Here is a 23,508-nt window from a genome sequence, read left to right on the forward strand (position 1 = left end):
CTAATGGAAACAGCTCATGATAAAAACTGACAGTATGAAACAAACATTCTCATATTTTCATTACATTCACTTTTTTACCCGACGAGTAACTTCAGGTTTTTGTTCAACACACAGTTTTATGTCACTTTATGTTTGATGGTGTCTTGTGTTTGAAGCATCATCCAGCTGGTTTGTCATTGATGTGGATTTGCTGCTCATGTGAATCCTCCCACAGTGTTTCATTAGCAGCTGTAACCACAGTGACTCTGATAAAACAGGAATTAGCAGAATCCATCTGATATGAAGCTGTGGTTTGAATACCACTTCCCTCCTCTTTGAAGAGTAGTCAGATATCTGTGTTCAGGTTTTTGTACAGCCTCTTCTACACTTTCTATCACTGTGTGTCTACAGCACAGTAGTAGAGAGCTGTGTCTGCCAGGGTTAGACTCTGTATGGTCAGCTCAGTTGATGTATCTGATGTTTGGGATTTATATCGATTATCAGGAATATAACCAACATGATTCAGATATCCTGCTCCTTTCATGAGTATAAACTGAGGTGCCGGAAGGTCAGAATGATGTTTGTACCAGTGAAGGTAAGCACCCCCTGCACTTGTCTCATAGGTACATGTGAGTGTGACAGATTCTCCTTCTCTTCCACTGACTTCATCTTTTACAGGAGAGATTGTGTCTCCAGCTATTAGTCCTGGAAAAAGTCGAGAAAATGAAGCCATTAGACTAACATTGTTCATGAGGCTGAGAGGAGAAGACAGTGGAAAATGTCAACTGTACAGTGTTACTCTGTGGACACAAACTGATCAACTGTTCATTTGACTGATTTCTATAGAAATCATCTTCCAAGGTGTTACCTAGTGAAGGAAACATGTTGTATTAAAGTTCTGTTCCAGAGTCAAATATCCATCATTTGGAAAATATCACACAATGACAAAAACATACGTACCTACAAGAGCTGAAAACAGTAAAATGACAGCCAGTGTTTCCATGGTTACACAAGTGAAATGTGCTGTAAGTGAATGTTGAGTTTGAATAAGTGTTGAGTGGTTTTGTGAGTTGTGTTTGGTCTGATGTTCACAGCTGGAATCAAACAGCTCTCTGCCATGCAGCCACCTCTGCAGTCAGTAGGAGGAGACTCATATGTCAAATGACATTCATTTGTAAAACTCTTCATCACAACTGTGTCTCATGAGGGAAAAGAATCTAGACTGTTTGATAAGAAACCACTGAAGTTTAACAGTGTGTGACTCCCTCTAGTGGATGTTGTGGAGTATTCTGTTGTCTTTGCTCCAAAGGTTTTTGTACAGAGTTTTGGTGTTTCCTGTCACTGTGGGCTGCAGAGCACAGTAGTACACAGCAGAGTCAGACAGCTGCAGCTTCTGGATCTTCAGAGGAACTGATGTCCCGTTAACTGTAGCATCAAATCTGTCTTTCTGGAACTCTGCAGCATTATCTCCTCCACCAGACTTGTAACGCCGCAGCATATACTTTGGGGAATCATTTACTTCTTGTTTGTACCAGAACAAATAGGGAGTTACACTGCTCTTATATTGACAGCCAAGTGTAACTGTGTCTCCTTCAGCAGCAATGACATCTCCTGTTGGCTGGGTCACGCTGTCTTGTCCTTTACACTCTGGGGAAGAACAGAACATGCAGAGGAAGAGATGAATCAATAAAGATGATTGATTAAAGGAGAACAATCAGCAGGTTTGTTTGTGAATTTACTTCCACAAAATCATCCAGCTATGAAAAACAGATATCTGGTTAATACATCAGGTAAAATGAGACTTTCATCTCTGTTCTAACACTCACCTATAAAGTGAGATAAAAGTATAAAGAGGTAAAGCAACATGTCTTTGGAGTTGTTGAAACCAAACAGACAGCAGATGATCAATGTTCTTCCACTGCAGTAGAATGAAGAAACTAAACAGCCTCTCTGCTGCACAGCCCTTCTCCTCAGCATCAAGCTGATTGGGATTTTACTTCCTCAAACATTTATGCTCTGCAGACAGAAATAATCTCATTGGTTGAGTTGAACCTCAGTGGGCGGGGCCAGGAAATCACCTTTATAGGTTGTTGAACCATCAATGACATCATGAACTTCATCACAGTTTGTGTTTGAAGCCTCATCCAGCTGGTTTGTCATTGATGTGCATTTGCTGCTCAAGTGAATCCTCCCACAGTGTTTATTCAGGCTCTGACTGTAAAATTGACCATCAGACTTTTCACAGACTTTGTTCTGCTGCAACAAATACTTCACACATATCCTCAAGTTTATCTGATCATCATGTACCATCTATCTGCTCACCAGGCAGGATTCCAGTCCATGCAACTGAAAGACCTCATAGACCATTTTAAAATCTAATTCAACAAATCTCAGTCTCTTATAGGACTTCATATGCATCCCTGCATCCAGTAGCTGTTACCAACCACTTACAGATCAAAGCAAGACAGTAAATCTGCAAATAGCACTTTTAAATATCAGGTCCCTCAGCAGTCAAACCTTTTAAATGAATGATCTTATTGTAGAGCCTCATTTTGACTGTCTATTTTCAACTGAAACCTGGCTAAACACAGATGCTCTTAATGAAATTTAACCTGCAAACTTATAATTTCTCCTACTCCATTAGACAAGGGAAGAGGGGCGGAGGGACAGTCGCCATATGTATCAATGCTCTGAGGCTGAGGGATGTTACTTTAGATGATTTTAGTTCATTTGAGTACCATGCTGTCATACTGAAATGTCTTTTTGCAGCTATTGTCTGTAGACCACCAAAGCATTGCCCAAATGTCTTGTCTGATCTCTCTGAGCTCTTATCTATCATCAGCTCTAACTATGACAATATAATCATCATTGCTGACTTAAATTTACACACTGACAATAACACAGACAAGAAGACTTCTGACTTTTCACATCTATTGGAAGATCTGAGCTTCATACAACATGTCAATGAACCAACTCACAGCTGTGGTCAAACCTTAGACCTTGAATATTATAATACACCAAGCATCAGTTACATCAGTTTACATCAGTGGACTTGGAAACAATCAAGAAAGTTGTCTGTGAGTTAAAATCCTCTACCTGTGCTCTTGATCTCATTCCCACCACTTTTCAAAAACTGTTTTTTAACTTTTTAGCAGAGGAAGTTTTAACAATAATTAATCACTCACTGTTCACAGGCACCTTTCCTGCAGCTTTCAAAACCACTTTAATTAAACCACTGCTTAAAAAGACAATATAGATTGTTCTGTCATCTCAAACTACAGACCAATATCCAACCTGCCTTTTCTGAGTAAGATTTTAGAAAAAAATGTTGAAGGAGGTCTTCTGTGACAACACTGTATTTGAAAAGTTCCAGTCTGGTTTCAGGGCCCATCACAGTATGGAAACAGTTCTAGTCAAAGTTGTGAATGACCTCAGGATGAACACTGATGAGAAGAATCTCTCTGTGCTTGTCCTGTTAGATCTCAGTGCTGCATTTGATCCTGTAGATCACATTATTCTGCTGGACAGACTTGAACACTGGGTCTGTCTCTCTGGTACAGTTCTTTGATGGTTCAGGTCTTACTTAACTGGTCGACAATTCATTGTGGCCATGGACGACCACTCCTCCAATAAAATAGGCCTGACGTGGTGTCCCTCAGGGCTCTATCTTAGGCCCAATTCTTCTCAGTCTGTATATGTTACCGCTTGGCAATATTATTAGATATCGCAACGTCAATCTCCATAATTACGCAGATGATACCCTGCTATATACGTATCTGTGTAAGTTCAAATGATTACAGTTCTATCAGTGACAAGATTGCATGCATCTGACTCAGAACTTGTTACAGCTGAATCAAGACAAAACTGAGATCCTGATGACCACCTAAAATTATTCACACTAAACACCAAGGAGCAGGTCAATAATCTTGGTGTTATCATTGACTCTGACCTAAATGTTTAATGTCACATTAGAAACGTGACTCAAGTGTCCTTCTATCATTTAAGGAATAGTGTCAGAGTCAGACACAGAAAAGTTAATACATACAGGTTGTACAATACAGGCTGGACTATTGTAACGCTCTTCTGTCTGGTGTGTCTAAGAAAGCTGTTGGTCAGTCACAGCTCGTACAGAACGCAGCAGCAGGTGTTCTGATGAAAACCAGACAAAGACACCACATTACTCCAATTTTAAAATATTTACACTGGTTACCTGGCAGTCTCAGAATTAATGTTAAAGTTCTTCTATTGGTTTTAATCACTGACTGGCTTTGCCCTGTCTTGTCAGTCTGACATGGATAAGACAGATGATCCTCTGGCTCAAACCTCTTGATTGTTCCTGAGGTCAGAACTAAAAGACTCAGGGAGGCAGCCTTCATTAATTACAGTCTGTCTGAGAGTCTTAAGGGCTCTGAATCTGTTGACACTTTACAATGAAAACTTAAGACACATCTTTTTACTGTCGCTTTCTCCTGAAGTGTTTTTACCTTATGGTTATTTTATGTTGTCTTTTCCTGTTGTTTTATTTTTTTTTAATTTTCCTTATTTTTTTTTTTTTAATTAGAAATGCTATGATTATCTGCTTTCATATTTAGCAGTTTGTGTTGCATTTTATGCATGAATTGTGATATATAAATAAAGTTGTTGTGGATTTGCTGCTCATGTGAATCCTCCCACAGTGTTTCATTAGCAGCTGTAACCACAGTGACTCTGATAAAACAGGAATTAGCAGAATCCATCTGATATGAAGCTGTGGTTTGAATACCACTTCCCTCCTCTTTGAAGAGTAGTCAGATATCTGTGTTCAGGTTTTTGTACAGCCTCTTCTACACTTTCTATCACTGTGTGTCTAGAGCACAGTAGTAGAGAGCTGTGTCTGCCAGGGTTAGACTCTGTATGGTCAGCTCAGTTGATGTATATGATGTTTGGGATTTATATCGAGTATCAGGAATATATTCTTGTCTACTCCGTGATCCTGCTCCTTTCCAAAGTATAAACTGAGGTGCCTGAGGGTCAGAATGATGTTTGTACCAGTAAAGGTCACGAGTATAACTTGTCTCATAGGTACATGTGAGTGTGACAGATCCTCCTTCTCTTCCACTGACTTCATCTTTTACAGGAGAGATTGTGTCTCCAGCTATTAGTCCTGGAAAAAGTAGAGAAAATTAAGCCATTAGACTAACATTGTTCATGAGGCTGAGAGGAGAAGACAGTGGAAAATGTCAACTGTACAGTGTTACTCTGTGGACACAAACTGATCAACTGTTCATTTGACTGATTTCTATAGAAATCATCTTCCAAGGTGTTACCTAGTGAAGGAAACATGTTGTATTAAAGTTCTGTTCCAGAGTCAAATATCCATCATTTGGAAAATATCACACAATGACAAAAACATACGTACCTACAAGAGCTGAAAACAGTAAAATGACAGCCAGTGTTTCCATGGTTACACAAGTGAAATGTGCTGTAAGTGAATGTTGAGTTTGAATAAGTGTTGAGTGGTTTTGTGAGTTGTGTTTGGTCTGATATTCACAGCTGGAATCAAACAGCTCTCTGCCATGCAGCCACCTCTGCAGTCAGTAGGAGGAGTCTCATATGTCAAATGACATTCATTTGTAAAACTCTTCATCACAACTGTGTCTCATGAGGGAAAAGAATCTAGACTGTTTGATAAGAAACCACTGAAGTTTAACAGTGTGTGACTCCCTCTAGTGGATGTTGTGGAGTATTCTGTTGTCTTTGCTCCAAAGGTTTTTGTACAGAGTTTTGGTGTTTCCTGTCACTGTGGGCTGCAGAGCACAGTAGTACACAGCAGAGTCAGACACTGCAGCAGAGGAGATCTGCAGATGAAATGTCTCATTTTCTTTGTCATGTTTCAAAGACAACCCTTCTTTCTTTGAATGTTCCATGATGAGCAGCTGTGGAGACGAACTGGACTTCTGCTGATACCAACACAGGTTGTAAACAGAGCCTTTATATTTGCAGGAGAGAGTCACATTGTGTCCTTCCAAAGCCAGCATTACATCTTTAAATGGTGTCAGTAAATCCTCAGAGGATCCTGAAAACAACAAATACATATTTCACCATGAAATTTGCATTTTTTAAAATGATAAAATATCTTTAAACTGAGTTTAGTAGTTAAAACAGGAAATAAATTCTAAAGAAAATGAAATGTTTATTGAATGATGTCTATCATCTCTTGTTACATGTTGATTGGTGTCCTGAGTACTTACCAGTATGAAAAGTGAGCATCATCATCCAAATGAAATGAAGTAACATTATTTGACTTGTAGTGAATGAACAATAGAAAGAACACAGTATCTCTTCAGTTCCAAATGAAGCCTTTCATATTCAGTTGTGTAGCTCCTCCTCTTGCTGTGGTCTGTTTACATTCAGGCTGATGGAAGCTTTAGAAATGACAGTGATGCTGCAGTCATCATCATCCAAGAAGGTCAGACTGAAGGAGGAATCTGCAGAAAATTCACCACAATCAATCTGTAGAGAAACAACTTTCTGACAAGTCAAAAAGTCCAAACTGCAAACTGTACAGAAAGTAACTGTGTTGTGAGTGTGAAACATGTTCAGGTTAACAGCGTTTTAGTCTCATACAGTCTGCCTGCTGGATGAACACATCATGGATACTGAACTACATGACTACTCACTTTCATTTCATTTATTAGTTGATTTGTCAGGGACAGTGCTCATTGATGAACATATACATATTAATGAGCCAGTGTTAGTCTGAGAGGATTAGTTTCATCTGTTGTCTCTGACCAGATATTAAAGCCTATAACTACATGAACAGAATAAGGTAATAAATGAAGACATGTGATAAAACAGAATTACATGTATCACATTAAAAACACAAGATGGCAGCAGAGAGGGCTGTCAACAGACTAATGTCGGCAAACCTGGTTTTCAATGAGCCACATCGTCAGCTGGTCTGTGAAAGTGTGATATGTATGAATTTCCTTGATGAGCTTGAGGAGCGAGTTCCACTGTTTAGCTGCAATGACAGAATACTGACTGACTGAAACCACTTTTTCTGATGGGAACAATGCGTTCTGTGTTGTGTTCATCTACTGACACATCATGGCTGAATAGTGACAACAAACACTTGAAATCTTGATACAAACCAAAACAAGGAAAAATGAACAAGGCTGCAAATATCAAAACTTTAATGTGAATAATCTGTTGATTTGTTTTTTTCATTTAATCTTTTGTTCCATGAAATGGTTTTGAGTTTGAAGCATCATCCAGCTGGTTTGTCATTGATGTGGATTTGCTGCTCATGTGAATCCTCCCACAGTGTTTCATTAGCAGCTGTAACCACAGTGACTCTGATAAAACAGGATTTAGCAGAATCCATCTGATATGAAGCTGTGGTTTGAATACCACTTCCCTCCTCTTTGAAGAGTAGTCAGATATCTGTGTACAGGTTTTTGTACAGCCTCTTCTACACTTTCTATCACTGTGTGTCTAGAGCACAGTAGTAGAGAGCTGTGTCTGCCAGGGTTAGACTCTGTATGGTCAGCTCAGTTGATGTATCTGATGTTGTGGATTCATATCGTTTATCAGGAATATATTGATCTGTGTCCCCCTTTGCTCCTTTCCAGAGTATAAACTGAGGTGCCTGAAGGTCAGAATGATGTCTGTACCACAAAAGGGCAATACTCCTATAACGTGTCTGATAGGTACATGTGAGTGTGACAGATTCTCCTTCTCTTCCACTGACTTCATCTTTTACAGGAGAGATTGTGTCTCCAGCTATTAGTCCTGGAAAAAGTAGAGAAAATGAAGCCATTAGACTAACATTGTTCATGAGGCTGAGAGGAGAAGACAGTGGAAAATGTCAACTGTACAGTGTTACTCTGTGGACACAAACTGATCAACTGTTCATTTGACTGATTTCTATAGAAATCATCTTCCAAGGTGTTACCTAGTGAAGGAAACATGTTGTATTAAAGTTCTGTTCCAGAGTCAAATATCCATCATTTGGAAAATATCACACAATGACAAAAACATACGTACCTACAAGAGCTGAAAACAGTGAAATGACAGCCAGTGTTTCCATGGTTACACAAGTGAAATGTGCTGTAAGTGAACGTTGAGTTTGAATAAGTGTTGAGTGGTTTTGTGAGTTGTGTTTGGTCTGATGTTCACAGCTGGAATGAAACAGCTCTCTGCCATGCAGCCACCTCTGCAGTCAGTAGGAGGAGACTCATATGTCAAATGACATTCATCTGTAAAACTCTTCATCACAACTGTGTCTCATGAGGGAAAAGAATCTAGACTGTTTGATAAGAAACCACTGAAGTTTAACAGTGTGTGACTCCCTCTAGTGGATGTTGTGGAGTATTCTGTTGTCTTTGCTCCAAAGGTTTTTGTATAGAGTTTTGGTGTTTCCTGTCACTGTGGGCTGCAGAGCACAGTAGTACACAGCAGAGTCAGACAGCTGCAGCTCTCGGATCTTCAAAGGAACTGATGTTCCGTTGATTTTAGCATCAATCCTATCTTCAGCTGCAGTATTAGCTGCTGTTCCAGACATTAAACCTCTCAGCATAAACTTTGGGAAGTCATTTACTTCTTGTTTGTACCAGAACAAAATGGGACTTCCACTGGTCTTAAATGTACAAGCAAGTGTAACTGTGTCTCCTTCAGCAGCAATGACATCTCCTGTTGGCTGGGTCACGCTGTCTTGTCCTTTACTCTCTGGGGAAGAACAGAACATGCAGAGGAAGAGATGAATCAATAAAGATGATAGATTAAAGGAGAACAATTAGCAGCTTTAAAGAGTTACCTAGCAGACACTGAGACATCTAGAATAGCCTATTTTTTACTGACTGCTGTCTGTCAGACTGAACCACATCTTTTTTTCTAAAAAGAATTATAAATGGTGGCAGAAATAACTTGTTCCCTCTATGATGGACATTAAAAGCACTTATAGATCAGTTCTGTGTTAAAAACTGTTGAGAAAGGAAACACATTCTGCTTTCTGTCTTACCAAAGAAAAGAGCAGCAAGAATAATCCACAGCCAATGTTCCATCTCTACAACAAGGTTTAAATCAACAGGAGAAACTATCTGATGTTCAACATTCAGTCTGAGAATTGTTCTCTTCACAGCAGCAGTTATTATTGACAGAATGTTTGAACACAGTGCAGAAGTAGTGCACCGCCTACTTGATAATGTGGCCCTCTAGTGGAGGTAAAAAGTTCAGTACAACAGTGTGGAAAAAAGGCTTCCAGCAGCTTGTCAGCGTGTCAGCTTGTGTTTTTGTACAGAGACTGTGGGTTTGCTGTCACTGTGGGCCTCACAGCACAGTAGTACAGAGCAGAGTCTGTCACTGCAGCAGAGGAGATCTGCAGATCAACATGCTTTTCTCCAGACAGTTTAGTAGAGAACCTTTTGTTTAGAGTGTCTGCTGGTCTTGTTCTGTTCAATCCTGAGATGTACAGAAGAAATTCTGGTGGTTTTCCTGGATATTGTTGATACCAGAAGAAATCAGCAGCACTAGTTATACTTTTGTAGTATGTGTAGGACAGAGTAACAGTGCTGCCTTCTAAACTGTTCTCTTCATTGTTGACTGGAGTGAGTTCTTGACAGCTGACACCTAAAGGAAGAGATAACTCTGTTATAACATGTTAAAGTCACGATCAAGGAATCACATTCAGACAAAAGTGGAACTGAATTTTTTTCATGCAGAAACTTTCATACCTGTCAGAATGACTAGAAACAGTAAAGAAAATACATAATAGTCCAATGTCAGCATGTTGAATGAAGGTAATGTTTGTGGTTTGTGTATTGAACTCTGCTGAATATGGAAGTTCGTCTCTCTTCTATAGTTCAGTAACAGCTTAGCTCCTCCCTGAATCTCTCCGTCTCCTCTTCGATCTGTATTTTCACTTCTCTCAGTTACTCTTCCTCTACCTTCAACTCTGGAAACTCTGATGCTGCAGTCACCATCATATAAATCATGTTTCACTCATGTTGGATACAAAAAGTGATTTTACATTAAAATAATTTCAGTTTATAACAGAAATATATATAATATATACACATCATCACTTCATCCTCAGTAACAGTTCAGTCAGGAGACTTGTACTAAATGACGGTTTTCATTAGAGATTAAATAGATAAAGGAAATAGGTGTATGAGGTAGTAATTATTTAGTAATTATGAGGAAACCTATCTGATTAAATTATAAATCACTCAGAGGAAAAATGATATTAGTTTTCTTTGAGTATAGCCATTTAATATTTTATGCATGATGAGAATAAATGTAAAATATGGATGAGAAGCCATCATGGCATCATTCTGTTAACTCTTGAATGTCACTCTGCCTGTTGGAGATAAAGTTTATTGTCTGTAGCGTCCACATCACACATTTGCTTCAACAAGAGAAACACAGATTGAATTTATACGCCGTCACTGAGGAACACCGTCAACATGCAGAGAATTGCCTCATGTTCTTATAAAAGTAATCAGTGATCATTATGTGTCTTATTTGTCCTCTGGGCCAAAACCTTCAGGTTGTGTGAACCAGTTTCAGTTTGAAGGATAAACAGCAGAGAGAGAGAGAGAGAGAGAGAGAGAGAGAGAGAGAGAGAGAGAGAGAGAGAGAGAGAGAGAGAGAGAGGACACCTATGGCGGATGTCCAACCCAAACTGTGAGTTTCCCAAAGATTCCTGCTCACAGTTAACAGACTGTTAGCATGATTTTATATCAGCTGGAAGAGGGAAATGTTTTTTTAGCGACCCCTTTATACAGGGAGTTCCAGACATGTAGCTGTGATTATTTAAAGGATGGATCACCTTTTCAGGGTTTACAAAAACACAAAGGACCTGATGTTATGCTCCTACAGTAGAGACAAAATTGTTACATCATTGTACAACTGAAGTCAGCTGATAATGAAAGGAAAGCTCAGCATCAGATATTATACACAGACTATGAGCAATATGCTTCACATTAATGGACAGCTGAACAAGGTTTGATTTCAACTTGTTGACAGAATTTTCACAAGTTGAAGGATCTCAGTTCTAGAATCACTGAACTGTAGGAAAGTCTGAAACAGCAGCACTTAACATGTAACACACCAGCTGCCATAATGACTGTATTTTAATGTAATATACCATCAAGTTTTATCAGTAAAACGACTGAAATTGTTGTTTTAAACCACAAATCTTAACCCAAAGGAAATGTGTAAATTGAAAATGAGAGGACCTCAGGTTGAACCCTGTAGTACACCACAATAACTCTAGACTGTTTGAAAACAAACCACTGAAGTTTAACAGTGTGTGACTCCCTCTAGTGGATGTTGTGGAGTATTCTGTTGTCTTTGCTCCAAAGGTTTTTGTACAGAGTTTTGGTGTTTCCTGTCACTGTGGGCTGCAGAGCACAGTAGTACACAGCAGAGTCAGACACTGCAGCAGAGGAGATCTGCAGTTTGACTTCACGCTTGTCTTCAAACAGATCAGTCAAGAATCTTTTGTCTGACTTCAGAGAATCTGCTGGTCTTGCTTTGTTCAGTCCTGAGATGTACATGAGGAACTCTGGTGGTTTTCCTGGATATTGTCGGTACCAGAAGAAATTATCATAATCAGCTTGTTTGGAGTATTTGTAGGACAGAGTAACAGTGCTGCCTTCTAAACTGTTCTCTTCATTGTTGACTGGAGTGAGTTCTTGACAGCTGACACCTAAAGGAAGAGATAACTCTGTTATAACATGTTGTCAAAGACTCATAACATGAATACATACAACTTCATGCTCAGTTTTCAATCAAACATCAATAGAAGTAAATATGAAGTGTGTCACCTACCTGTTAGTGTGATCAGAAACAAAGTTGAAAACAGACTTAATTGCATTGACACCATCTTGAAGATAAGAAGAAACTGTCTGTGTTGTTTAGTATGAAACACCACAGTGAAAGTTTGTGTCTTTCTGTACTTCAGTGACAGTTTTGCTCCTCCCTTAATCTCCTCCTCCCTGCTCTCACAGCTCAGAGAGTGGCTGCACCAGAGATGGGCTCCTGAATACATCTCAAACTTGGACCTACAAAGTGGGACATTTTGCAAAATAACCTTCAAATAATCTTCAGAAGATACTCTACAGAAGAGGTAACAAAATTAATTAACAGTAGAGGAAATGTCATCTTTAGATATATTTTTAAATCAAAACAGCTAGCTAGCTGTCAACTGCTACCTGCTACTGTTACCTACATTCCAAAGGAGAAACTGCACTGAGGAAGCTAACAGAAGAGTTATTTTGTGAAGAAGAGAAAGAGACAAGAAGAGAAATTAAGGGGTCCTTGTTGGTGGTATTCTCTCTCTCCATGAACTGGTGTGATGGTGGCACAACCAACGTTTGCAGCGGCCTCTCGTAGTTCCGACTTGCAGTATCGTTGTCCATGTCTACGTCTACATCTGTGCCATCCTGTGGAGTGTAGGGGAAATATGTCTATAATATGTCTATATCAGTTTTTTTGGACATTTGTAACAAAGACTTTTGCTTCGAGAAATACTGGCTGGGAGCTAAATCAGCTGATGGCGTTTGGTCTGCTGCACCCAGTGGACCCAAAGCAAGTGCAGATGAGTGCAAGCTAGGCTAACTGTTAACCTATACATACTGGTCATGCAACAACAATCATGTTGCCAAATGTTCTCTGGACAGCATAATGGATTGTATAACTCCCCCATCAGTGCTGGTCAGTCGTTGACATGCAAGAGCTGTCTACATCCAATTGAGACATGTACTTTTCTCTCTAAATGCACTTTAATACACTGTGCTGCTAACTGCTTGTTCGTTTTTTGTTTTTTTCTCTTGGGATTTATGTGTTTTTATCATTTTTTTAAATATAATTTTTGCATACACAGTATATCTTTATCCTCTCTGTTGTTGTTATATTGCTGTGAGCTGGGAGGAACAGCATTTTGTTTTTTGTGTATGCAAAGACACAAGAAAATGTCAAGAAACTTAATCTTGAATCTTGAAGTAAAGATTTAGTTATGTAGTTAAATAATGCCTCAAAACCTCTGTTGTATCATCACTGAATAAGAAAGTTAAAGAAGTTTTTAAACATCCAGCTTCTCATAGAGTCCAGGCAATCCTTTAAATCAGACAGTTTGCTGAAATTGCCACATCTGAGGGAAATGTACAGCTGTTTGTCGTCTGCAAAAAAGTGAAAAGATATGTTAAAACAGTAGTATATGAATAGAAAATAAGATAGGACCAATAACAGACCCTTGAGGCACTCCATAACTCAAGACAGCAGCATCAGACATATCATTAGCAACCATCACAAATAATTGTTTATTTGATAAATATGATATAAACCAGCTTAAATCAGAAACAGATGGGCCAACCCACCGTTGTAGCCTGTCACTGAGGACTCCATGATCCACTGTATCGAAATCTGAGCTAACATCCAACAACTCAAAATATTTTTTGAAATAAAAGGTCATTTTGAGCTAGACCTGAAATGATTGCATACAGTTGGATCCAGATCAGGTTTGTTAAGCAGACACTGCACACTAGTTAACTTTAAACAGTTAAGAAGCATTAATCATGGCCAATAACCAAAGACCTACAGTGGCTACGACCTGTTTGAGAAATGTACTGTAACTTGTACTGAAATTCTTCAAGAAATTCATAATGTAGTACCATGTTAATAGATAGTGATATGTAGCACAAGAAGCTAGCGAAGCTCTGTTAACAGAATAGCGTTCCCGCACATGCTCAGTAGTCAATGACCATATCTCATTCACACTCGTAGTTCAAACAGTGGAGGCAGCAGACACCCTTGTTGAATGTCTAATGGAAACAGCTCATGATAAAAACTGACAGTATGAAAAAAACATTCTCATATTTTCATTACATTCACTTTTTAACCCGACGAGTAACTTCAGGTTTTTGTTCAACACACAGTTTTATGTCACTTTATGTTTGATGGTGTCTTGTGTTTGAAGCATCATCCAGCTGGTTTGTCATTGATGTGGATTTGCTGCTCATGTGAATCCTCCCACAGTGTTTCATTAGCAGCTGTAACCACAGTGACTCTGATAAAACAGTAATTAGCAGAATCCATCTGATATGAAGCTGTGGTTTGAATACCACTTCCCTCCTCTTTGAAGAGTAGTCAGATATCTGTGTTCAGGTTTTTGTACAGCCTCTTCTACACTTTCTATCACTGTGTGTCTAGAGCACAGTAGTAGAGAGCTGTGTCTGCCAGGGTTAGACTCTGTATGGTCAGCTCAGTTGATGTATCTGATGTTGTGGATTTATATCGTTTATCAGGAATATATTCATCACTGCTCCATAATTTTGCTCCTTTCAAGAGTATAAACTGAGGTGCCTGAAGGTCAGAATGATGTTTGTACCAGTAAAGCCAAACACGAGTTTCAGTTGTATCATAGGTACATGTGAGTGTGACAGATTCTCCTTCTCTTCCACTGACTTCATCTCGTACAGGAGAGATTGTGTCTCCAGCTATTAGTCCTGGAAAAAGTAGAGAAAATTAAGCCATTAGACTAACATTGTTCATGAGGCTGAGAGGAGAAGACAGTGGAAAATGTCAACTGTACAGTGTTACTCTGTGGACACAAACTGATCAACTGTTCATTTGACTGATTTCTATAGAAATCATCTTCCAAGGTGTTACCTAGTGAAGGAAACATGTTGTATTAAAGTTCTGTTCCAGAGTCAAATATCCATCATTTGGAAAATATCACACAATGACAAAAACATACGTACCTACAAGAGCTGAAAACAGTAAAATGACAGCCAGTGTTTCCATGGTTACACAAGTGAAATGCTGTAAGTGAATGTTGAGTTTGAATAAGTGTTGAGTGGTTTTGTGAGTTGTGTTTGGTCTGATGTTCACAGCTGGAATCAAACAGCTCTCTGCCATGCAGCCACCTCTGCAGTCAGTAGGAGGAGACTCATATGTCAAATGACATTCATTTGTAAAACTCTTCATCACAACTGTGTCTCATGAGGGAAAAGAATCTAGAGTGTTTGATAAGAAACCACTGAAGTTTAACAGTGTGTGACTCCCTCTAGTGGATGTTGTGGAGTATTCTGTCTTTGCTCCAAAGGTTTTTGTACAGAGTTTTGGTGTTTCCTGTCACTGTGGGCTGCAGAGCACAGTAGTACACAGCAGAGTAAGACAGCTGCAGCTTCTGGATCTTCAGAGGAACTGATGTTTTGTTCAATGTAGCATCAAATCTGTCTTTCTGGAACTCTGCAGCATTATCTCCTCCACCAGACAAACGTCGCAAAACGTACTTTGGGAAATCATTTACTTCTTGTTTGTACCAGAACAAATAGGGAGTTCCACTGCTCTTATATTGACAGCCAAGTGTAACTGTGTCTCCATCAGCAGCAATGACATCTCCTGTTGGCTGGGTCACGCTGTCTTGTCCTTTACACTCTGGGGAAGAACAGAACATGCAGAGGAAGAGATGAATCAATAAAGATGATTGATTAAAGGAGAACAATCTGCAGCTTTCAAGAGTTACCTAGCAGACACTGACACATCTAGAAAAAATATACATGGAGGCAGAAATTATCTGTTTCCTTTATGATGGACATTAAAAGCACTTATAGCTCAGTTCTGTGTTAAAAACTGTTGAGAAAGGAAACACATTCTGCTTTCTGTCTTACCAAAGAAAAGAGCAGCAAGAATAATCCACAGCCAATGTTCCATCTCTACAACAAGGTTTAAATCAACAGGAGAAACTATCTGATGTTCAACATTCAGTCTGAGAATTGTTCTCTTCACAGCAGCAGTTATTATTGACAGAATGGTTGAACACAGTGCAGAAGTAGTGCACCGCCTACTTGATGATGTGGCCCTCTAGTGGAGGTAAAAAGTTCAGTACAACAGTGTGGAAAAAAGGCTTCCAGCAGCTTGTCAGTGTGTCAGCTTGTGTTTTTGTACAGAGACTGTGGGTTTGCTGTCACTGTGGGCCTCACAGCACAGTAGTACAGAGCAGAGTCTGTCACTGCAGCAGAGGAGATCTGCAGATCCATTTGGATTTTATATTTAATCACATTAACAGACAGTCTAGATACTGGATTTTTAACCACATCTCCGTTTTCCATGTAAGAGATGAGGAACTCTGGTGGTTTTCTTGGATATTGTCGATACCAGAAGAAAAAATCAGCAGCTCCTCTCGTATATTTACAGGACAGAGTAACAGTGCTGCCTTCTAAACTGTTCTCTTCATTGTTGACTGGAGTGAGTTCTTCACAGCTGACACCTAAAGGAAGAGATAACTCTGTTTTACTTCATGTTTATCAGTAAAACTCCTTTAAAGTCAATAGTAGAAAATATTATTTAGTAGTTCATCTGCTCACCTACCTGTCAGTGTGACGAGAAACAAAGTCAGAAACAGACTAAAGTGCACTGACAGCATCTTAAAAACCAACCGTGTTTGTGTTAAAGTCCACAGTGAAAGTTTGTGTCTTTTCTGTTCTTCAGTCTCAGGTTTTCTCCTCCCTCCTCTCAGCTCTCAGATGTTTTTTCTTCCTGCTGCTGTCTTCCTCTTCAGGATATTATATAACTACGATCAGGTGATAAAAGGATAATTATCAGACTTTGTAGCTTGTTCATTAAATTTTTAAATGTTTCTTTGTGAGAACAGTGAACGAAATAAACTTTGGCTTCAATCTACATGTTTTCAGACATTAATGTGATCATTATTTTGCAGCAGATACTGCTCCATTAAAATATTTACTTCTTTAATTCATAAGTTGAAATGGTTTTAAGTGTGTGATGTGCTAAAAACATGAGTTTCCAGAGAGGGTCTCTTATATTTCACAGATGCTAACTGATGACTTTAATGCAATAGTTGATAATAAATTAATATTTGAACGTATAACTGTTTAGAGTAAAACAGCAGTGGAGAGAAAGATTAGACTGTAATCATTATCTCAGAAACACATGTACAATATTTTCATAATACAAAATGTTTTCATGTTTCTCTGTTATAACATGTTAAAGTCACGATCAAGGAATCACATTCAGACAAAAGTGGAATTGAATTTTTTTCATGCAGAAACTTTCATACCTGTTAGATGACTAGAAACAGTAAAGAAAATACATAATAGTCCAATGCCAGCATGTTGAATGAAGGTAATGTTTGTGGTTTGTGTATTGAACTCTGCTGAATATGGAAGTTCGTCTCTCTTCTATAGTTCAGTAACAGCTTAGCTCCTCCCTGAATCTCTCCGTCTCCTCTTAGATCTGTATTTTCACTTCTCTCAGTTACTCTTCCTCCTGGTTAACAGACTGGTTACATTTATAACTGGAGTTGCAGAAAGGTAGCTGATCACCTTTTCAGGCTTTACAAACACAAGAAGAACCTATTGGTTTGCTTCAAAAGTGGAGACAACATTACCTCTTCACTGTACGATTAAAGCCAGCTGATGATTAAAGGAAAACACAGCATCAAATATTATACACAGACTATGAACAGTAAGTTTAACATCAACAGACAGTTTCAGCAGGATTTCACCTGTTTGGCAGAATTTTAGGGGCAAATTAAAGGATCTCAGTTTAAGAATCACTGGATTGTAGGAAGATCTGGAACACTAACACTTAACTCTTTGATCCAACAGTAACATCTAAACTGAAAATAAGAGGACCCAGGATTGAACCCTGTGGTTCACCACAAGAAATCCAAGAGAACTACAGAGAAACTTGTTTTATAATAAGAATAAACCAATCAAACTCTGAGTCTGTGATGTCAACCGGTTCATGAAGAGAAATTATGATGTCATATTTTCTATAGAATGTTGATATGATCTATTTATCTGTATTGCTTCTATTTCTGTTGTTTTCATCACCACTACAAGAAATCTAGACTGTTTGATAATAATTGACTTGACAAATAATCAGCCCACCCTCCCTTCTATATTCACCTTCATCCAGCCCTTTTGCACTTTGTGCTCCGGCACATTCATGAACCTGAATAACAGGAGTGCCTGGAGACGCCTGCACAGTCCGTACATCCAGGATCTACCACGCTGCACTTAAAATACGGTCTGTTATGTGTCTACAAAAGTAATCAGTGAAGATGTTTCTTATTATTTATCCTCTGGGCCAAACTGTCAGTGAACCAGATTCAGCTTTAAGATTAAAACAGCAGTGGACTTCCTCTTTCTGCACCACTCTCTACATTTTGTCATCATTACATTAGAAACATCACAAAATTTCAGATGTTGTTTCAGTCACACCATTGAAAAATCTATCTATATGCCGATGACATTTTATTATATTTCACAAAATCCTATATTCCTTCTGATATAATAATAATAATCAGATCTCAGAGGGAAACAATGTTGGTATCTCTTGGTTTCATGGCAGGAGCTGAAATTAAGGAGGGCTTTTAAGAAGAACTCTAATGGAAACAAAATTATCTTAGATAGTCATTTTTGTGTTATTAGCAGTTTTTTCCCTTTTTTTCTTTCAGACACACATGAAAAGGTCAGAGGTCTAGTGTGGGGGGAACATGGGGAGGCAGGCCATATGCACTACATTTGTACAATGATTGTACCTACTGTATATGTACATAGTGTAACTTTAGAGATCACACTCATGTTTTGTTATTTTTACATATTTGTTATGATTATGTCCTGCATTCTATGTCAGATCTTCATTTTTTATTCTTAAGACTTTTGTCAATTTATTGACAGGATTCAGGATATCAGCTTAATGCACATTTACCCTTTATGAAACTGAAATAATAATAAATTACATCAAGGTCAAAGGATACCTGGGTGATTTTCCATGAAATGATCAAACCAGTTTAGAAAACTGAAATATGAGCAAACAAAGTCCTATATCTGTTTAAAACATTACAAATACAAATGTTACTTTTCTCTTTGAATAAGATAATACCCTTTCAGACATTAAAACATATTATTGCACATTTTAACATCTCAAAACCAGAGACAATTCAATAAGAACTTTAATGCAGCACATAAATAAAAACACATCAGAGGTGTTCTTTTGGTATTCTTAAAGAAACATGCAACAAACATACTGACATGGAAACCTTTGGTGTAAAAGAAGAACCAGGTGATATCATCTTTTGCTGACAATACTCTGCACTATGTTTCTAATCCTCAAAACTCTATTAATGTAAACTACATTTTGAAAGGATTTTAAAATTATGGGATCCTTTCATCCTTCCATTAACACCATGTTTTACATAATGATTTATGATACCACTGCTAAACAGACACACTGTCAGTTGAGACTCAAAGACTTCATAGATATGTAACAATACTTTATATAATCCCAAGATTAAGATCAAGAAAGAGTTATAATCCTGCATGTATTGTTGGTGTCAAACATCCACAGAAAAATATTTGATTTCAAGAGAGAAAATGTTTATTGTTTCAAGCATCTAAGTCATCAGTACTACAATAATGCAGTTGTTACAGTTTGAAGTTACACAATGTTACACTGTTCTGATTAGAGATCAGAGTGAGAGCAGTAGCAGAGTAAAACCAGTAGCAGAGTCCCAGTGAGTCAGGTCAGGACTGGGAACACTGGTCTCTCCTCAGTGTCTCTGAGACTGGAGTCTGGGAGCCCTGGGTGGCCTCACAGGTCACAGAGCCCACCTTCCTCCACTGGTCTGCAGGGAGCCTCAGGGTGCTGCTCCAGCTGTAGCGGCCGTCCTTCTGCAGCACCCCGGGGCTCCTGCTCTCCTCCCCGCTGCTGCTGCTGCTGCTGCCGTCCACCTTCCAGGCCAGACTCCAGTCTGAGGGGAAGCCCTTGTTGGCCAGACATATGAGCGTGGCCTTCCCCTGCTGCAGCTCCTCGCTGGAGGGGGGCAGCACCGTCAGGGTGGGACGGACATCACCTAGGAGACACCAATCAGATTAGAGGACAGCTGTCAATCCAACACCAGACACTTGGACACCTTTACTGTGAGAGGGTGGAGCCATATGAGGACTCTTTCTGTGCTGATATGCATGAGAGGTTTCTCAGAGGGAAGTGAAACAGTGTGTCAGTGAGTGACTGGTGGAGCAGAAAAAACATCTGACAGAAACTCCTTTAAGTCGTTTATATGACTGTTTAATGTATTTTATTTTACACTATACACTATATATAAATAAGGACATAAAGTTTGAATATATAATTCAGACATCTATGATTTAGTTTGAATTAATTACAACATATTTACTTTCAAAACTATCAAAAGATCAACAGTTAATCAGATTTATCAGTCAAAACTAACAGACCACCGTAATATACGGAAAATGTTGAGACATTCAAAAAATGAGAAACCCTCAAAAAACTGTCAAAATGATTTCAGACTGAGGTTAAAAGACAACTGGAGACATTTTAAATGATCAGAGATTCACAGCATTTCACATTGTTTATCTTCTTTGAATTTAAATTATTAAATTAAAACAGAGAATTAAAGGCTGAAATTAAAATCATTTTTAAAGCAGGATTGTTGTTTTTTACTCTGTCCTGCAGTTCAAGCTGTTCACATTTAACAAATTAACTTGAACATTTCAAAAAAAGTTCAGTAAAGCTGCTTTGAGTTCAACTTTAAGGAAACACAAGAGGAACAAACAATAAAACTGAGACTTTAAAGTGTTTTAGATCAGCACAGTGGAAACTTATATCTACTACAAATGTTCAGACGTAGAAATTATAAACTTAACTGATGATACAGTATTTAATATTTTAGCAGAAACTTACTTCCAACATCCAGTCTGGTTCCTCCACCAAAAGTCAACCACAGTGATACAAACTCATTGAGCCGCCGTACAAAAACCTCTCAGTGTAGAGAGACACGGCTCTCTGACTTTGACACAAACAAACTCACCAAAATGAAGTAAAATTACTGAAATAACTCGAAAACTTACAACAACACAGAGCCGCCAATTTATGAATATGTGATTTTATTTCATATAAATTAATTTAAATTAATGTTAAATTTGTGTTGTAATAAATTTAACTGTAACAAAATATATTCTGAAAGAAAACAGTCGTCAATACACATGAAGTCCAAACCACATAAAAATAAACACTGACACATCCTAATCAATACTGTGATAAGTTGATTGATCTATTGATGAAACAGCATCATCAGAGTAATCCAAGTCCCTGTTGGAGTCAGTCAGAGCATTTCCATAGAGAGCCACTTTGCATCAGCGGCACCATGCTCCAGTGCTCTGGGAGAGTTTATAGTCCTGAGAGTTGAACACTGGATGACTGACAGCTGTTCTTCATCACAACAGAAGCCACAGAAATCCTCCTCATCAACAACATGACTTTGATCTCCGTCCTCATCTGGACTCTCCTCTGCTGCTGCTTCACAGGTAAAGTCCAGAGAATCAAACTCCTCTCCTCTATGAACATCCGTCCCTCTGACATGAAGCCCACAAAACCATCAAAACCATGACGCTGCTTTATGTTTTTGTCTCTGTATCCTCAGAGTCCAGAGGCCAGATCACAGTGACTCAGCCTGCAGCAGTGACATCTGCTCTGGGAGGCTCCGCAACCATCAGCTGTAGGACCAGTCAGGATGTTTATAGTTGGACTTATAGTGGGAGCACCTACTACGCTTTAGCCTGGTACCAACAGAGAGATGGAGAAACTCCTAAACTGCTCATTAATGCTGCTAATCAGCGAGCATCAGGGATTCCAGGTCGTTTTACAGGCAGTGGATCAAACTCTTTCTTCATTCTGACTTCACACTTCACTCTGACCATCAGTGGAGTTCAGGCTGAAGATGCAGCAGTTTATTACTGTCAGAGTGTTCATGAAATCAACAGTCAGTGGTTGTTCACACAGTGAAAAACCGTCGTACAAAAACCTCCCTCAGTCAGACTGAACAGAAACTGACTGATACAGTTCACTGAACACACACACACACACACACACACACACACACACTTTATTAAGTGTGTCAAAACTAAAACTATATTCAAACAGTGAAATAAAGGACTCACACAAACAGTTTTATTTATAAGGAGATTCCTCTGAAATCAGTGAAGTTTACCATCACAGCTTCTTAGCATCAACTCAACAATGATCCCATGTTTGTCATTAATTATGAGCTCAGTGTTTCCTCTTTGAAAAGAGAGAATATACCAGTCTGCTACTGTTGGTGAGCCATGGCTCAGTATGGCTGATGACCTTTAACCAAAACCATCAAAACAGGTGATATACTGTGGTTATTACATATGTAACAACAGCTCACATGTTGTAACAAGATCATTAAGGAACAGAAACATGTCAGGTATTTGGGCGGGAAAAAAATCAAGGTGGTTAAGCTGTTTCCTTAATATCAAATATTTTATTTGTGCAGGTTTTGAGACACACAGCTCTGAGATTTGTCAGCCCAACAAAGGAAGCGGGAGTCATTTTCACAGACCTATCTGCATGGAAAGATATCACATGAAAGAGCCGACCAGCAGTGTGTTTGAGAAGGAAAAAAACTCAACTAAACATTGACATACATTAGTATTAAACTGTATCATCCTTATGATGGTATGGTATATATGGCTGTGAAGTCAGAAGGAGGAGGATGGAGTGGATGGCAGGCGTACAACATGCAGGACTCTGGCAGCAGAGACCCGGGTTTGCATCCTGAGTCCCGTGTGTAGTTGGGTTTAGGCAACAAGTCAGGGTGGGGGCGACTCCACCCACTGCAGGGAGAGAGACTGATCACATTTCTGCTCTTCAGTGTTTCACTTCCCTCTTTGAGCTCAGTAACCATGGCAACAGAGAGGCATCACTGCTGAACCATGACAACAGACAGGTTTCAGAACTAAAGATAAAAACCAAACTAATAGTTTACATCTTCATCATTTCAAAAATCACCCGTTAGCAAGAGTGTAAAACTTTAGTTTCACTATATTAAAATTAAAAATCTCTGGACCAAACCTTCAGGTTGTGTGAACCAGAGGACTATTGCACAAAAGCAGAATTCAGAAATCCAGGATAACTGAAAAAGTGAGGCTTGACCTGGTCTAATCAGTGCATCCAGGCTTAATCCGTTGCACATTTGCCAAGCCAGGATGAGGAGGTGCGACTATGTCAAGCCAGGTGTAAATAATTCCGATAAGTTCGCGTTCACGGCTTTCTTGAACAGACCACAAGGTCGATCACAGATTTACTGATGCAGAAATGGAGAAGACGTGTGACTCATACTTCTCCCCAAATGAGCAACAGTTTATAATGGAAACTTATGAGGAGGTGAAACATATTATAAGTAAAAAGGCAATAAGGCCGCTGTAATTAAACAGAGAGAAAAAGCCTGGTAGACAATAGCAGACCGACTGAATGTGTAAGTAGTCCAATAATATACACTTATTAACCACTACTCCACTGAAACCGTCATAATTACAATTCAACGAGTTGTCATTTTCACAAATTAACAGTTGTACACTTTGCCTTAAAAGTGATCAGTGGAAGTTAATGTTACTCAGGAAATGTACCATGAAGACTAATTACAAACCATAATGCAAGAATATTTACTACAACCATATGTGCAAATCTCTG

At 38.8% G+C, this 23,508-nt stretch overlaps 3 gene segments (V, D, J or C); all 3 read right to left on the minus strand.

Moving 5' to 3' along the window:
* Positions 1 to 1,303: 1,303 nt before the first annotated feature.
* LOC122993831 lies at positions 1,304 to 1,980 on the minus strand (the record flags this gene model as incomplete). The annotated part of the segment is given in 2 exon segments: positions 1,304 to 1,626; positions 1,806 to 1,980. Coding segments are annotated over 2 exon segments (474 nt in total), but the record flags the coding sequence as incomplete, so codon positions are not given.
* A 9,371-nt stretch (positions 1,981 to 11,351) lies between these two features.
* Positions 11,352 to 16,638, minus strand: LOC122993842 (the record flags this gene model as incomplete). The annotated part of the segment is given in 2 exon segments: positions 11,352 to 11,671; positions 16,336 to 16,638. Coding segments are annotated over 2 exon segments (375 nt in total), but the record flags the coding sequence as incomplete, so codon positions are not given.
* Positions 16,639 to 19,348: 2,710 nt separating this feature from the next.
* On the minus strand, positions 19,349 to 21,686 carry LOC122994093. The segment is given in 3 exon segments: positions 19,349 to 19,846; positions 20,698 to 20,773; positions 21,660 to 21,686. Coding segments are annotated over 3 exon segments (432 nt in total).
* Positions 21,687 to 23,508: the final 1,822 nt, after the last annotated feature.

Source organism: Thunnus albacares, chromosome 12, assembly GCF_914725855.1.
Source record: "Thunnus albacares chromosome 12, fThuAlb1.1, whole genome shotgun sequence".
Classification (NCBI taxonomy): Eukaryota; Metazoa; Chordata; class Actinopteri; order Scombriformes; family Scombridae; genus Thunnus; species Thunnus albacares.